Source organism: Carcharodon carcharias, chromosome 11, assembly GCF_017639515.1.
Source record: "Carcharodon carcharias isolate sCarCar2 chromosome 11, sCarCar2.pri, whole genome shotgun sequence".
Taxonomy (NCBI): Eukaryota; Metazoa; Chordata; class Chondrichthyes; order Lamniformes; family Lamnidae; genus Carcharodon; species Carcharodon carcharias.
Window position 1 is genome coordinate 40668915 of NC_054477.1, and position 17634 is coordinate 40686548.

Sequence of the window (17634 nt, forward strand, 5' to 3'; positions counted from 1 at the left end):
TTGGTGCTATTGAACTGTTTTATCCCACCCTTATTCTCCATGTTTTTGTGTGTCTTATGTGTTGTATCGGGATTTAAGAAGAGGTAGAGTTTTAGTTTATAGAGTTAGAAATTAGCAGCTCATATTTCTTTCTTTTGCCACTGGTTAAAAGGCAATTTGTTCAATAAACGGCTATTTGCTTATTAAGTTTACAAACCTGGTGCTCATATTCTGTTAACCTAAATTAAACAATTAGGTGGGTTCATTAAATTTTTTCACATTTGTTGCGGCTCAAGGAGCACTGGGGCTTGATATTGCAGTGCATTATCCCCAATGAGTATTGACACGTTCATCAGGTTACTCTCAAAAAATACTAATACCAAATACCAAAAAAACAATTTATACTGTATGTGATTGGTTGGCAAGTGGCATTGCCATGGAGAATGGACCAATGATAGCAGCTGACAGTTAACTGCCAAGCATTGTTTGAAATTTAAACCCAGCAACTTGACTCTGATTGGTCAAGGCATTGCACCAAGGAATGAGTCAGCAAAAGGCCATCACTTATTTTGTTTAGCTGAAACAGGCGCAGTGTATGTACATGTTCTTTCTGTCTGCAAAGAACAGGATCCTGTGAGTTAATATATGTAGCTTCCAGTATATGCAAATGCACCACATTGCGAACCTGACTGACAATCTTAAAATTGGTTGTCTCATAATTCTTAGCACATTGAGGATTATTTAGCAAATGTTGTCCAATCGCATAATCACATCTAACGTTGGACATTGTGTTTTAAGTTTTGCAAGCACGGGCTGGTTGGCTACTGTCTGTACCCTGCCCGTTGCAGACAGCAGTTGATACATGCTGCCTTATACAATCGGCCAGTCTTTGGGATATACAGCCTACATACCTAGCATCACACTGGCAATGAAATTCCTAATCACATTACTCATTCCTTGGGGTAATGCCTTGCCCAATCAGGGTCAAGCTGCCTGGTTTAAATTTCAAACAACATTTGGCAGTCAACTGTCAGCCACCATCAGTGGTGCATTCTCCATGGCAACGTAACTTCATCTGAATAGGAACAGATGGAAACGTGTTTGTACTCGAAAGAGTTACACTAGCTTTGGCTTGGCCTAAATAGCCAAGTGGTTATGGTACTGGGTTTGTAACCCCAAGATCAAAAGTTCAAATCTCACAATGGCAAACTATGAAACAATGTAACTTCATCTGAATAGGAACAGATGGAAACGTGTTTGTACTCGAAAGAGTTACAGCATGAATTGTTGTTTTCCCCCTAACATTGGTGATCCTGTGAGTGTCTTGATGAGTGCAAGACAAAAAGCTTAGACATGTCTCCTTTATCAGCAATTACTCAATTACTAAGTTATCCAAACCATCATCTCCCATCCCCTTGAATGACCCTGATCTTTGTCCTCTTAAATCCAAGGGCATAAACATCAGCCTTTTTGATGCAAAATTGGCTCAAATATCCATAGCTAGATCTAACTTGACTATGCCAAACTCTACTGGACCTTGCTCTCCTCTGTCAATAACATCACGATTGTAGGATGATCCTGGAGGGCAAAGATAACCCAAGCTAATATTCTATCAACAGCTACTTAACACTTCATTCCTGACCTCTCCAATCTCACTGCTAAGCAGTGTGAGAAGCTGACAAATACCTTCATCAGCAAAATGAAGACCAACTATTCATCTACACGTGCTGCTTTCCTCCTGTTCTCATTTGCAGGTGACACAAAGCTGGGTGGGAGGGTGACCTGTGAGGAGGATGCAGAGATGCTTTGGTGTGATTTGGACAAGCTGAGTGAGTGGGCAAATGCATGGCAGATGCAGTATAATGTGGATAAATGTGAGGTTATCCACTTTGGTAGCAAAAACAGGAAGGCAGGTTATTATCTGAATGTCTATAAATTGAGAGAGGGGAATGTACGATGAGACCTGGGTGTTCTTGTACACCAGTCACTGGAGGCAAGCATGCAGGTGCAGCAGGCGGCAAATGCTACATTGGTCTTCATAGCCAGAGGATTCGAGTACAGGAGCAGGATGTCTTGCTGCAATTATACAAGGGCCTTGGTGAGACCACACCTGGAATATCGTGTGCAGTTTTGGTCTCCTTATCTGAGGAAGGATGTACCTGCTATAGAGGGAGTGCAGCGAAGGTTTACCAGACTGATTCCTGGGATGGCGGGACTGACATATGAGGAGAGATTGAGTTGGTTAGGATTATATTTGCTGGAGTTCAGAAGAATGAGGGGGGATCTCATAGAAACCTATAAAATTCTAACAGGGCTAAAGAGGGTAGATGCAGGAAGGATGTTCCCGATGGCGGGGGAGTCCAGAACCAGAGGTCACAGTCTGAGAATACGGGGTAGACCATTTAGGACTGAAATGAGGAGAAATTTCTTCACCCAGGTGAGCGTGTGGAATTCGCTACCACAGAAAGTAGTTGAGGCCAGAACATTGCATGATTTCAAGAAGGAAATAGATATACCTCTTGGGGCGAAAGGGATCAAAAGATATGGGGAGAAAGCGGGAGCAGGCTATTGAGTTGGATGATCAGCCACGATCATAATGAATGGTGGAGCAGGCTTAAAGAACCGAATGGCCTACTCTTGCTCCTATTTTCTATGTATCTTTTTATGTATGTTTCTCACTAAGATAAACCTCTTCCAATCCCCCTTTAATTTTGGCCATTACCAAAATCACCTGTTCTGCTTCTCCAAGCTCAACTTGTCATAAGATCCGAATAGAAAAGGAAAGTTAGACAAAAACAATGGAACCAGATTGGAATAGAGTAAGTTTAACAAAAAGGTGTGAGCAAGCCGAGGTGAGTGCAACGAGAAATTAATAGAGGGAACTTTACACACTCTTTGCAAAGTTTCAGAATAAATAATGGAAATTACATCAAATTTGAGAACGCTGTGAATAAATGAAGAGGTAAGGAACAAAATGAACCTGAAGGAGCACGACAAAAGATCCTCAAAATATTTTTACAAAGAGTGAACTAATCTGAAAAAATATTTTAAAAAACAGGGAAGTTTTAAAAACTTATCAGGGAATTGTTAAATGTGGGGTGAGTTAACCAAAACGAAAAACATTTGAGTACATAGGGAAGAAACAGAAATTGGCAGAAATACTTGAAAAGAAATTTACTCCATTTGTACAAAAAATGATATCGAGAATGAAGTAAATCCTTAATTAATTAAAAACGAGATAACAGACATAATAGCAAATAAGTCTACAGGATCTTTTACAAAGGGTGCTCTGTAGACACAATTTGGCAGGGACATTTCCTCGAGGCAGATTAGGAGTTTCAGGGGCTTCAAGCAGAAGGTGCTTAGCACTCCCTCCTGCTGTCAGCTTTCTTTTCCCTCAAATTCAGAAAGTGCTTACAGTTTCATGAGTTCTGCTATTGCTGTACAATTGACCTTTCCGCTAACCAAAACAACAGTGCAAAAAATGCAGTACTCAAGTTGATATATTTGGAAACTACTGTGATCCTATTTATTAAAAAAATTTAATTTAGCAGCACCGTCGCAAGATTTGCTTAGAAATTGGAAAGTGCATGAATGTTAATTGTTTGAGAATGGTGATGTTTCCCAAGTGATCACCATGCATCCAATATAAGGATGCAATTGGTTGAAGTCTAAGTGTGTACAGATGTAGCTGCCATACCAAAGCATAGCACAGCACCAGATGCAGGCACATTCAGCAGACACCTACCTTGGCAAACTTCTTCAATGCATTAAATTTATTCCGCACCTAAGCTGAGGACTTCTTCAGCATAAGAACTGTTCATCTTTTCCAGCACCACTTCCCACAAGTAGGGCAGCTGCCTTCTGAGGAGGGCGCTGCTTCAAACTATATATAGCAACCCCACTTTGTTTTGCCTCTTGCAAAGTTATCTCCATGGCTCTCTCTGCAGGGGAATAATCCTCCCTCCTCTCGGGGCCCTTGCACTCTCTTCAGCCGTCTCTAATATGCCAGCAAAACCAATACCCAAATCCAGCACCTGCAAAGCAAAGCAAGTGCCAATGCTCCTTTAAGCAACAGCAGTAGCCCCCTTCGCTGCTGTGCCGGAAATCATGCGCACCCTTCCTTAGCCTCAATGCTCCTAGTTCATGAACTGATCCTTGTTAGAAGCATCATATATACAGCTATTAAAATGAGAGTACCTCAGAGTTAACCGAAGTGTCAACCCCCACCCGTGTCACTGGCATAATTTGCTCAAGCACTTGTGTGTGCAACATTGCTATGCAGTCTACCCTAGAAAACATCCCTTTTCTGAGTAATGAACTTGTTAATGGATAAATTACATATATTGAAGCACAATGAACTGTAATATTACTGTTTCAACACATTATAGGTTCTGTACAAAGTCAGGCGTAGAGTGATGAACTCAAGTAAAATTTAGTCAGATGATTTTATATTTATGTTGCAATGACAGCATGGAATGCAATGTGAGCAGTTGACAACAAACTTATTTGCACAATCAACCGAACACCTCTGCATGTTAAAACCTAAAACTTGATATTTTTTAAATTCATGGTTAAGTTTGTAATTACTTAAAAAGCTAGAAATATTTCACTTTGACTACATTAATTTTACACAATAATTTCTGCCTGATACAGAATAAAGGATTACACTATTTTATATCGATATATTGACTTTAATTCTGGTCATTAACATTAGATGTTATCATGCTTCATACTTACAGAAGGGGATGTGGCTGCTGATAACAAGGGCAAAATTCCTCCACAAGCAATGATTATGTTGTCTACCATCTGGGAAATGAGGTGAATTGTATTGTGCACAAAAATAATGTTCTCATTACTATTCACAAAATCCATCACTGATTTTGTAGTGTGGCTGCAAAAACAAATTATTAAAATAACAATGTTATTATTCCTTAATTCCTGATCTGAAATTACTAAGTCACTTAAAAATATTTAAATTGGTTGCATTTACTGCAATCTAACTTTACTCAGCCAAGTGAAATTTAAAGAAACAGAAATTAGATTAAATTTCAAGAGTCAGCAAAATAATGGCCTCTTGCTGTGCCCTGATTTCTTTGATTTGATAATTTCACACTGCAAATGGCAGTCACAGCTGCAGTTTTCCCATCCATGTTTCTAGAGGGGTTCTGAAAGGTTTAACAGGAAAATATAAATAATGTTTCAATTGTTGATTACCATCATTACCAGGATTTGGATGAGGCTAACTTTACTAGTGCTTATATTTATTTAGCACCTTTGAAGTAGAAAAACATCAAGGTAATTCAAAGCTTTGATTAGATAAAAACAGCTACCAAACTAAAGGAGGAAAATATTAAGAAGGGTGATTAAAGTTTGGTCAAAAATGTAAGTTTTATATTGGGTCTTAAAGGAAAGGAAGGTGGAGAAATTTTGATCGGGAGTTCCAGAAGATAGGCAGACACCAATGGTGAAGTAGAGAGAGGGCAATTTGCAGAGGAGGCACAAGTAAGAGGAATGCAGAGTTCTTGGGAGTTATAAGGCTGGGAGTGGTTATAGAGAAAGGGAATAAACAACAACTTGTATTTATATAACACCTTTAATATAGTAAAGCATGTTGCTGAAAAAAAACGTCGAAGCTTTTCATCTTGCAACTCATCAGGACACTAGCAAGAATACCAAGATAAGAGGGAAAACAACAATTTATTCTGTATGTGAAAAGAATGCTGATTGGTTGGCAAGTGGCATTGCCATGGAGAATGTACTACTGATGATTACTAACTGTTAACTGCCAAGCATTGTTTGAAATTTAAACCAGGCAGCTTGACCCTGATTGGCCAAGGCATTGCCCTGAGCAGTGAGTCAGTGAATGGCTGTCACTTATTTGTTGAGCTGAAACAGCTGAAGTGTATGTATACATTCTGTCTGCCAATCGCTGGTTCATTCCTCAGGGCAATGCCTTGACCAATCAGGGTCAAGCTGCCTGTTTTAAATTTCAAACAATACTTGGCAGTTCACTGTCAGTCAACATCAGTGGTGCATTCTCCATGGCAATACCACTTGCCAACCAATCAGCACTCTCTTTAGCAAAAACTGTTGTTTTCCCTCTTTTCTTGGTATTCTTGCGAGTGTCCTGATGAGTGCCAGACAAAAAACTTAGATGTGTCTCTTTTCAGCAAATTCTATACCACCAAACAACTAGTGGTAAAGCGTCCCAAGGGGCTTCACAGCAGCACGTTAAACAAAATTTGACACCGAGTCGCAGAAGGCCATGAAGAAACACAAGGATGCATTTTTAAATTGCAGGTGTTGGGAAGCCAGGAGCCAACGTAGGTCAGCAATAACAGTGTTGTTAAGTAAGCAGGACTTAAGTAGGATGTAGGAAGCAGTGTTTCGGAAACTTATGAAAGGTGGCAGATGGGATGTCAAACATTGCAACATTTGAGTTTGGAGACAACTATTCATCCTGAATAGTCACCAATGATCATGCTGACAAGAATCAAAATTGCTTTTGATTTTGCTTGACTTTATTCAATGACAGCAAAGTTTCACAGCAGGTTAAGATTGAGGCATTGGAGATGAGTTCATTTGTTCTCGTTCATGCTTCAGAACCCCTAGGAACTCAAATTTTCTTTTTCTAACAGTTCAAACCCCAAGATCAAGCTAGGAGCTGGCAAGAAAAGGAAATGATTGAAGGGAGAGTGGACTCTGGCTTACACTGGCTAACTGCTCATCAGGCTAGATGGTAGTTAGCCTCACGTCAGGCCAATAACTCCTCACAAATGCCTGGATTGGTGATGGGTAGGGCTAACTTAGATTTCTTAGAGCTTCAAAGCACAACCTCATTGCAAGTTGTCCCACATAGGTATATCCAGCAAACTAAGAACAAATTTTCATTCTAAAGCTGATCAGGAAATGTTAGGGCTTGCTAACACAGCTATTAGAAGGTGTTACATGAAAACCAGAGATATAATCACACGGTTAATAAATCAGGGCTCGGAATCCATCATTACTACGATGCATTCTTTGCTGAAGTTATGCACCTCCAACTATTAGAACCATTATTCAACAGGATGGATGCTAATCTAAGCTGTGGCCACATGGAGAATGGAAATACACTCACACATTTTATAGCAAGTTGGGCTGCTTTTGTGAAGAGTCCATGGTGTCTGCTGTCCTGATAGTAAGGGCTTAAGCTTGCACCTTTCAACTAATGACCAAAACATGACGGTCTTCCTTGCAGCCCGACAATAAAAGACTGGGATAAAGTCAAACCTCCAAGGCAGACTCAACCAGTCAATACCTAAGCCAAGGAAGTACAGAGCATTTGAGTGCATTGCTGATGCTTGAACAGCTAGCCTGGCTCATTAATGGGACCTTAAGAGCCATCCCATTCAGTTAGACTTTTATTTGTCATTTGACCACATATAACCATGTAAGACAATAGACTAACACTAATGGTTTCAATTGTATATACAGTGGGAAGATAACCCAATGTTCTGTGCTGATGAGTTTCACAAGTTTGGCTAACTCCAGCAGTAATCATGTGCATTCTTGGGGGTTCCCTAAATCCTGACAATCACTAACCTGCACCCAAACTCGCTAGAAACAGGTGAGTAAATTTGTCCCAATGAGCAGTGTATATTCCAAATTGGAAAACAAGTTGTTCACCTCAGTGGATTTCTCAGTAGCTTGTTTTGGAAACTATTAAACATTTTAACATTAAACAGGTTTCCATGTGTCACAGACACAGCAATCCAAAAGAAAATATATAACAGATCCTCTCAGGCATCTCTTCACAACAGCTAGATAGTTCTAGACCATCTAGTCACAAGTCTTTTTCAGACACCAGGAATTAACCTCATTGCTCTTGTCTAGATTGTCTTTAGGCCTGGATGGCCATATTACATCATGTCAATTGGAGCTATATGGAGGTACTGAGGATGTGTTAGACTAGGGCCGTGTACAGCCTCCACCACACCTTTGGGAATTTTGAACTGAACTCAGTCAGCAATTTAACACGACATCCTACCTCATTAGTTTTACGTGTCAAAAGACAATTCAATAATGGTTGGCAATAAGTTTCAGTACAACTGAGTGAACAGTACTAGTTCTGGGAAATTAGGTGCATTGCGGATGCACAATCCAGTTGCAGCTCAAAGAGTCACCACTATGGGCAAAAATATCAAGTCCAAACTTTTGGCAGAGCCTTAAGTTTCAAGTAAACCTTTCACAAAGTTATTAAAAGGTCTAAGAGAAGCACCAACACTCAAGAAGCTTGACATCATCCAGGACAAAGCAGCCTGCTTGACCAGCACCCTATCCATCATTCCTTCTGCCACAGATGCACAGTGGCAGCAGTGTGTACAACCTACAAGATGCAGCAACTCACCAAAACTCCTCCAACAGCACCTTCCAAACCTGCAACCCCTACCACTTAGAAGGGAAAGAGCAGCAGAGGCATTGGTACACCACTACCTGCAAGTTCTCCTCCAAGCCATAACTATCCTGACTTGAAACTGTTGCTTCACTGGTGGTAGGTAAAAATACTGGAACTCCCTCCCTAACAGTGCTGTGGATATAACTTTACCACATGAACTGCAGTAGTTCAAGGCAGCGGCTCAAGGGCAATTAGGGATGGGCAACAAAAGCTGGTCTAGCCACATCCTGTGAAAGAACAGGAATATAAAATGGTGTTGTTAAATATGTAATTATGTAAACCCTTATTTGTTTAAATCTGTATTTGGATGTTAGAAATTGAGGAGCAAATATTGACAGATTTTCAGAAAGCATGCTGGGCTACTTGTAGAAATTTAGTGGTCAACTTGCACAGAGCAATGGGCCTACATGGGAATAGCCCATTACAAATGTGGATATAGGAAATGAGAAAAAGTTCACACAAAATATAACAATGTTAAGTTGTGTGGATAAACCTAAGTTGTGTTGTAAGGAGATAGGTAGATTAGCAAATTTCTCACATTCCCCACTTAACTATTCCCTTCCTGTATTGCTCACCCTCTTCCATGTTCCTATAAAGCAGTTTAGATCATAGGGGTAATCGCCTGACACCACTAAAACGGTTTAACAGGTCAGCCATTCATTTGTTATTTGTGAACCTTTAGTGTAGGCAAATGCGCTACATTTGCTTAAATAACAACATTTTGTGACAGATTAAGGATACCAACAGGATTATATAAATATGATTCCTTTAAATTCTATGTTGCTTTTAAATTCAAGTTCTATTGCCTTTTATATAAAAAAAACTAATGTTCCATCACCTCCGCCAAACATGTACATCCGTTTCCAAAGCAAAAAGCAAATCTGTCAGCAAACGCTGGTGCATGGGGGACCACTTAAATTCAGGGATGCGGAACATGGTGGTACGTGGTCCAGGACTAAACTGTCGTCGTTGCTCCTCAGTCATTGGCATTCCTCGGAAACCCAGATCAACACGAAGGTCTCTTTCTTGTAACCCACCTCCTCGTCCCTGAACGGCCTATAAATTAAAACTGATGCAATTAATTTTAACAAATCTTCAACAAAAGATGAAGGGACTCAAGAGGTAAAATGTCTAAGCAGATGTAATTTTTAAAAATCTAAATACAGAGTAGATCATACCACAACAGAAATAAAATAAAAATTACAAAGGAAGAGCAGTATCATGGTATGTCTATTGCACAAAAGATTTAATTATATCAAATAAATTTTTTTAAAAAACTTAAAACATAAAACTTGCCAGCCCTTAAAGAAAATTCCTTGTGGCTTACCATTCAATTAAAACTAGACTTGGTTACAGAAATCCATTTTGAAATAAATTCTGATTAAATTAGAAAATTAAACCCAGATAGAATCTGCTATATTTTATTGTTAATGCACACAGTCACATATATTTCATGCATTGTAATTTGTTAAACAGATAGTATGTCAAAAAGGCAACTCTCAAAATGCAAATTAAATTGCCATAGTCTGAGAATCTAATAACTAATAGAACATCCAACAGAAAGCAGTGCCATGCTGCCAATTAACTTCACAGCCAAGTCTACAAAAGGTAGACATGTGTCCACAGCTATATATATTAAAGGATTTGTGACACTTTTGGTAGATCTCCAGTGGCATTGATTGCTCATGGCAAGTCAATAATATTCTGTTTTATAACATTAAGACCATTATATCATATTATACAAAATAGGGCTTTCAGTTCGGAGATTAAGTAATATTTAAGTGGTAGAAGCAAAAGGACTGAGAGAAATAGTGTTAAGGTGAAGGAGGTCTTATGGCGCAGTGGGTAGCACACCTACCTCTGGGCCAGAAGCTCTGGGTTCAAGTCCCACTTCAGGACTTAATGGCTACAGAAGGTGTGTTCATAACAGGCTGATTATCAGCCGGTAAATCCTTTCAATAGGCCTAATGACAGGCAGTAAGAGCGGGAGAGTTTCTTGGTCAGCCATACTGCAGAAGGCAATGGCAAACCATTGCTGTACTTTGCCAAGCACAATCACGGACCAATCCAATGGAAGTTCATGGTCGCCAATGCCCTCTTAAGGCAAGGGACCCAAAGGAGGAGGAGGAATGGCAAGGTAAAGCTGGGCCATCAGCATATGCATGGAACCTGACATGTTTTTAAACAAATAATAAAGACAGTGCTACTGGAGAAAACAACAGCCTTTTTTTGATTAGTGATCACCTTGCATCCGTGAGCAATCATGCCAGCTTGGAATCACGGAAAGATTTCTATAATCTGGTTAGGGAAGTTTTTATTTCCTGAGTTAACTGCTTCTGAAACCTAAAACTCATCATTTCTTATAGATTTTCCCTCATCCTGGCTGCCATCATCCTTTCTGAACAGGGAAGGTTAGGCAGGAAATTAGGAAAAATTTAATTCTTAACCAATGACTGATACAATAAATTATCTGTCAAAGGAATGGCTGGCTGGCAGTCTCCCTTTGTCACTAACAAATATTTACACAACATGAACATGCTGCCACCTAACTTTTATTCAAAAGTGCAAATTACGAAGTGCATAATGATTATGATTTAAGGTAATTTATTATTTCCTTCCCTTGGATGATTCAGTTACATACTATCAGCACTTTGTGCATGGCTTTAGTGAAATCAGTTTAACCATTTAGTTGCATCAAAAGGCTACAAAAAATTGCAAATTAGAATAAAACCAGCTGGACCACTCAGCATCGGCCTACCCATCAGATTTGACAAACCAAAGGCAAACACGTCCAGTTGATCCTGCAAACTCCTTCTCACTAACATTTGGGGGCTTGTACTAAAATTGGGAGAGCTGTCCTACGGGCTAATCAAGTAACAACATGACATAGTCATATTTTGGGTGGGGAACTTCAATGTCCATCACCAAGGGTGGCTAAATAGCACCACTAGCTGGCTGAGTCCTGAAGGACACAGTTTCCAGACTGGGCTTGGCGTAGATGGTGAGAACCAACACGTGGGAAAACCCATGAATTTGTCCTTGCCTAGCTACCTTTCACAGATGTCCATGACAGCATTGGTAGGAGTAACCACTGTACACACACCTTGTGGAGATGAAGTCTCATCTCCACATTGAAAACACCCTGCGTCATGCTATGTGGCACCAGCACTGTGCTAAGTGGGATAGAATCAGAACAGATCTAACAGCTCAAAGCTGGGCTATCAGCAGCAGCAGAATTGTATACCACCACAATTTATATAACCTCATAGCCCTGCATATCCCTCACTCTGCCATTACCATCACCAACAAGCTAGGGGTCCAACCCTGGTTCAATAATGAGTGTAGAAGAGCATGTAAAGAACAGCACCAGGCACAGCTGAAAATGAGATGCCAACTAGGTGAATTAAGCTACAACACAGGACTGCATGCTTGCTAAACAGAACCAATATGCTACAGGCAGAGATAAGCAATTCCAGACCAACTGATCATATCAAAGCCCTGCAGCCCTACCACAACCAATCATGAATGGTGGCGGACAATTAAACAGCTAACAGGAGAAGGAGAAGGCTCCAAGAACACCCCTAACCTCAACAATGGAAGAACCCATCACATCAGTGCACAAAACAAGGATGAAGCATTGACAATCATCTTCAATCAGAGGTGCTGAGTGGATGAACCATCTTAGTCTCCTGAGGTTCTACTATCACAGACGCTAGTCCAAAGTCAATTTGATTCGCTCCATATGATAACAAGCAAAGGTTAAACACATGGGATACAGCAAAAGCAATGGACCCCAATAACTTCCCAGCTGTAGGGCTAACAACATGTGTTCTAGAAATATCCATACCTCTAGCCAAGCTATTCTAGTAAAGCTGCAAAACTGGCACCAACCCAACCATGTGGGAATTTTAAAACATTCTATTATTTCACAGGATGAGGGCATCATAGGCAAGGCCCATGCCTAATTGCCCATCCGTGAGTTGAATAGCATGCTAGGCCACTTCAGAGGACAATTACGAGTTAGCCACATTACTGTGGATCTAGAGGCACATGTGGGCCAAATCAGGTAAGAACAGAAGATTTCCTTCCCTAAAGGACATCGGTAAGCCAGATAGGTTTTTATGACAATCGTTGATAGTTTCATAGGCACCATTACTGAGACTAGCTATCAATTTCTGAGTTTTTAATAATCAAATTCCACCAGCTGCCATGTTAGGATTTGAATCTATTTTACCAGAGCATTAGCCTGGGCCTCTAGATCACTAGTCTCATGTGTTGAATTTAATTTGTGGGGTACAACTAATTTGCAATAAATCCCCAATTGTGAAATATCTAATAAATCATCTGGTTCACATTAGACTTAACCATCAGGCAAGGCTAAACACTTCAGATGGTAAATTCAAAAGATTTATTAACAATTAAAAGGTAGAAAGGTAACAAGTTAAAAAAAAATAGAAGACAAAGATTCAATTAAAAGTAAAAGGAAAAAACTTAACAATTAAACAGATTTCTCACGGCTACTTGCAGTGACCAGGCCGAAGGCGCGGTGTGATGATAAATCCTCTGATCACTCATTGCGTGGATAACATGCTAACAAAATGGCTTCTCAAAACTTTAATATTTATACCCTCAGCTCACATTTTCTTGTCTCGAGTTGCCTAACTGTCAAATAACAATTGGTTAACAGTCTGCTTATTTATAATTGGTTCCTGACACCTGTGAGCATCTTTCCCAAACAGTAATACAAGGGTCTATTCAAAATGTTTCATACTTGAAAAATGCCTCATTTTGTACCCATCTTAATGACCCAAGGTTATGAAGGCTTCAGTTTATATACCTTATCTTTCCAGACTGGTTTGAAAACCATTTTAAAATTCTCATAATGTACGATTAGTATATTTAAAATCAAGTGTTAATTATGAAACATAAAAAATTACATACTTTCTTGTTACAGGCTATATTACCCACCTTAACTAGTACATCTATTGATTAGTTACTTATTCTTCAACAGTCTCACAATTGAGGCTCACTATTCGTCCTGGCTGATTTCCAATAATGCAGTAACTGGTTAGTTTTTAAAATGTCTCCTGGATGAATTCAAAATGGCTTTTTGACCATGTTGGTTTAGTATATTAAATAACATATTGAACCAGACTACAAAATGGTCAAGTCACACTAAAATTATTGATCTTAAAAATACCAACGGTGCCCGGGTTGAGAGTGAAATATATCGTCAATATATTGATCCCTCACTATTTAATTTATCTCATTGGTTTGTACTGGGCATTAAAATTGACTTCCAGCTCAAATCAGAAGTGCAAATTTACAATTTCCTGGTGAGGAACCTCAAGTAACCAAGGATGAAAATAACAACTGCTGTGGTTATCAGTTGTATGAACACAAAAATGGTGGAAATAGCTCTTAACCAGGGGTGTTCGCTTGCATTGACAGCAGTCTGCCACTAGGGGGTTTTCTCTTTTCCAAGTTCCTCAATTCCTCTCTCTCCTCTCATTATCCTGCTGCATTTAGCCACATGTTCGGGAAGCTTCAGTTCTCTTCACAATATTTTGCAAATTCAGGGACAAAGAGTGTGCAAGCTAATTATGGCCTTCAATGCTTGCTCCTGTATTCCAAAATTGATTCTCAGTTCAGTGACATTGAGTAGGTATTGGGAATAGAACCTCACTTCCAATCAGGGGTTACTTGAGTGGGTTTGAAACAAAAAGTGGGTTTTGCCATAGGGCACCACTGCATCCCATGCTTTATCCACACACGATTTGTAGTGATACAATAGACTCCTTGGTCTATGTACACATGTTGATTTTTGACCTAATCCTTCCAATTGGTCATGAGGACTCGAAACGTCAACTCTTTTCTTCTCCGCCGATGCTGCCAGACCTGCTGAGTTTTTCCAGGTAATTCTGTTTTTGTTTTCCATTTGCAAGTTGGTGGCCGAATGTCTAACGTGAACCCACAAGCTGGTTTTCCCGGGTTTCTAACATCACAGTGACACATGAAAACTCCATATTTTTCTGAGCAACATTCAAGATTTGCACTATCCCAAGTGTATCCTCGATTAATCAAGACGGTTGAGTATGTTATGTAAGATACATGGATTCCATCATCATAGGTACCAATGAGTCTACTTTATAAACTTCGCATTCAGTACCTTCTTCTAAGATAGGTAACCATAGAACCACAGGCACTACAGTTCCACACTGGTATTTTCCATCTCCCTTTACCTTCTAAGATAACCCAAACTGTCAGGCCTTTTCCACGCTACTTTTCCCCTGAACCATATTTTAAGCATGATATAATTAACATAAGTTGGAATGCAGTTACTCTCTATAGCCTCCAGTATTGTCTCTATCTGATCTAGCATATAGTTCCCACAGATGGAACATGTGAGAGCCTTAGCTGTATCCTTTCCACCTCATGTTTATCCCAGATTATGCTATTCATAGTCTGTTGAATTTGTTGGTAAAGGACTTCTTCATCTTTAATGGTTAAGAGACTCAGGCCTATTCCACGCTCTCTTTCACTGTCATCAAAAAACATTGCCAGCAGTCATTTTCTCATTGCCTCATTATGCTCCATCATACTTTCTATATCTATCCTGTTCCAAATTGCAGTGCCTACAGTGGCACCAATTCCTAGCCATTGTCAAATACTACTTTTCTGATTTCCTTCAACATTATCAAGGTTTTCCTCTCGTGTCATGTTTACATCTCTAAATTCTCCCAGGTCTGACCATTCCCCCCATACATTCTGAGCATAGTTCTTGCTCATGAAGTCTTGAATCATCTTTGCCACTAACTGATCATAAAATTCCTGATATTGTTTGGAACACAATCCTTCTGGGAGGGGAATGCCTTTGAACTCTAGAAAGACAGGCACAATATCATATACTACATCATTGTACAGATGTTTGTATACTCTGGTAACCATTAACTCACTGACTGGTCCTTTCTCCATTTTTGGGCATTCAGTTCGATTCTCTTCCTCCGCCTCTTTTTCTATCAACCATGCTCCAAATTGGACTGGGCTATAGACTTTTAACATGTTTGTGGCTCTAGGATACAAGTACCTGTTTGTGCAGCATCTCAGTTCCCTGATGCCTCTTACTTAATTTGAAACAATTTAGTGACTTGAAATCCTTACTACCATAAGGAATACCCATTTTCTGCCCTAGTGACTCAGAAATTATCTGAGGGCAGTTTTGGATGTTGGAGGAGGCAGTCTCTGAATAACCTCTGCTTGGTGAGAATCTGGACAAGTTTCCTCTGGGGAAATTATGACTCCCAGATAGGTCACTTGTCTTTCAAACCAGCCCATTCTAAGTTAGTGAATAGTTCGTCTAGAAGGGACAAGTGCTCATCCTCTGCCAAAAGTATGTCACCTACATACTGCAGCAACATTCAGGTCTAGAAAAGTCTTTCAGAACTGCTGCCATTCGTTGTGGAATATGGTAGGGACATCGTAAAACCTCTGTGGCATATAACTCTGATCTTCAAAGGTGAAAGCAAATTTGTAATGATCTTCTTTCCTAACTGGAATGCTCCAAAATCCATTAGAAATATCAAAGGTGGAAAAATACTTGGAACGAACTGGGATTTTTGACAAAAGAGTAGAGTCTCTCACACAACAGGAGCACAGGCTAGTGTTGTAGAATTGAGTTTAAAGTAAACGATAGTTAACCTCCAACTATCATTAGGTTTCTTTACAGGTCAAATGGGCGAACTGGTCGTAAAAGTGCCTCGCCTTACAGCACCTTGTCTAACCAGAGACTGAATTGTTTCCCTAATATAGGGGTAGCTTTCTTTGGGGATCGGGTACTGCTTAACAAAAGGATGAGGAGGTCCATTAATGGTTTCCTCTCCTTCCATCCGTCCACTATCATGTTTATTGGTGGCAAAAAATGTATAAGTTTCTTAATTAACTTTTCTACCTGAGCATTTTCATGTGTAGGGAGGTGGCAAAAAATGTAAAAGATTTCTTAGTTAACTTTTCTACCTGAGTTCATGTGTAGGGAGATTGTACAAGCAAGCCTTTTTAGTTGTTAAAACAAAATGTGCATCTGAAATGACAGCTGTTTTCTCATTTCTCGACTCTAACCACAAACAAACGTGGTTACAGATCAAAAAGTTGCAGTTATTAACTAACACATCAGTTACCAATATTCCCATTGTTAATAGTACATTCAGATATAGAGATGAGACCTCCCAAATAAAGTTCATAAGCCTTTACCTCAAATGCGGAACTTTGTATTTATTCATTCACGGGATGTGGGCTTCGCTGGCTTGGCAGCATTTATTGCCCATCCCTAGTTGCCCTTGAGAAGGTGCTGAACAGAAGACACAGAACCCTTGCCCGCTTCCGCATATTGTTCAGGGTGTAGGGTGTGAATGACTGCGACAGCTGAACCGGTATCAATTAACATACTCTGTTACTGACCTCCTTTAAGAACAACAGGAATGATAGGCCTACCATCAGAATCACATCGGAATCCTACTACTGACCGCTCAGAGGGGGCCAATTCTCCTCATTGGGATCTTGTAGGGGATCCGTGTGCCCATGGCTCACCAGATTGGGGTTTGCCTGGTGCTGTCAACCAGCAAACTGATCTTGAAGAAAAGACAACACTGCACTGGACGCTTCTTTAGATAACATCTGTTTAATCGCATTTCCCAATTTAGATGGAATTGAACCAGAGAGATCTTGCTGTTGCTGTTCTGTGGTTTCAATGGGGGTGTTTTATTCTTACAGTCTCGTGCATAATGTCCAAATGTACCACACTGTTAACAGGATATGCCAGGGATTCACTGTAGTAGCCTGACTTATGTTGTCTCGGTGCCTCAAATACAGCAACACCCTTTCCAAAAGTTTTGCCCAGATATGTCCCTGTACACAAAAAGCAGGACAAATCCAACCCAGCCAATTACCGCCCCATCAGTCTACTCTTGATCATCAGTAAAATAAAGGAAGGGGTCATCAACAGTGCTATCAAGTGGCACTTGCTTACCAATAACCTGCTCACTGACGCTCAATTTGGGCTCCACCAGGGCCACTCAGCTCCTGACCTCATTACAGCCTTGGTTCAAACATGGACAAAAGAGCTGAACTCCTGAGGTGAGGTGAGAGAGACTGCCCTTGACATCAAGGCTGCATTTAACCAAGTGTGGCATCAAGGAGCCCTAGCAAAACTGGAGTCAATGGGA

The 17634-nt window shown here is 40.1% G+C and overlaps 1 protein-coding gene across 2 annotated transcripts in view; it reads right to left on the reverse strand.

Moving 5' to 3' along the window:
* The window catches only part of nbeaa (neurobeachin a), a 1069212-nt gene that overhangs the window by 772850 nt on the left and 278728 nt on the right, over nt 1-17634 (reverse strand). For both annotated transcript variants that reach the window (XM_041199054.1, XM_041199053.1), the window contains exons 23-24: nt 9255-9472; nt 4720-4873 (exon numbers count right to left, since the gene is read on the reverse strand). In XM_041199054.1, coding sequence (XP_041054988.1) covers nt 4720-4873; nt 9255-9472 — 372 coding nt within the window. The remainder of the gene's footprint in view (nt 1-4719; nt 4874-9254; nt 9473-17634) is intronic.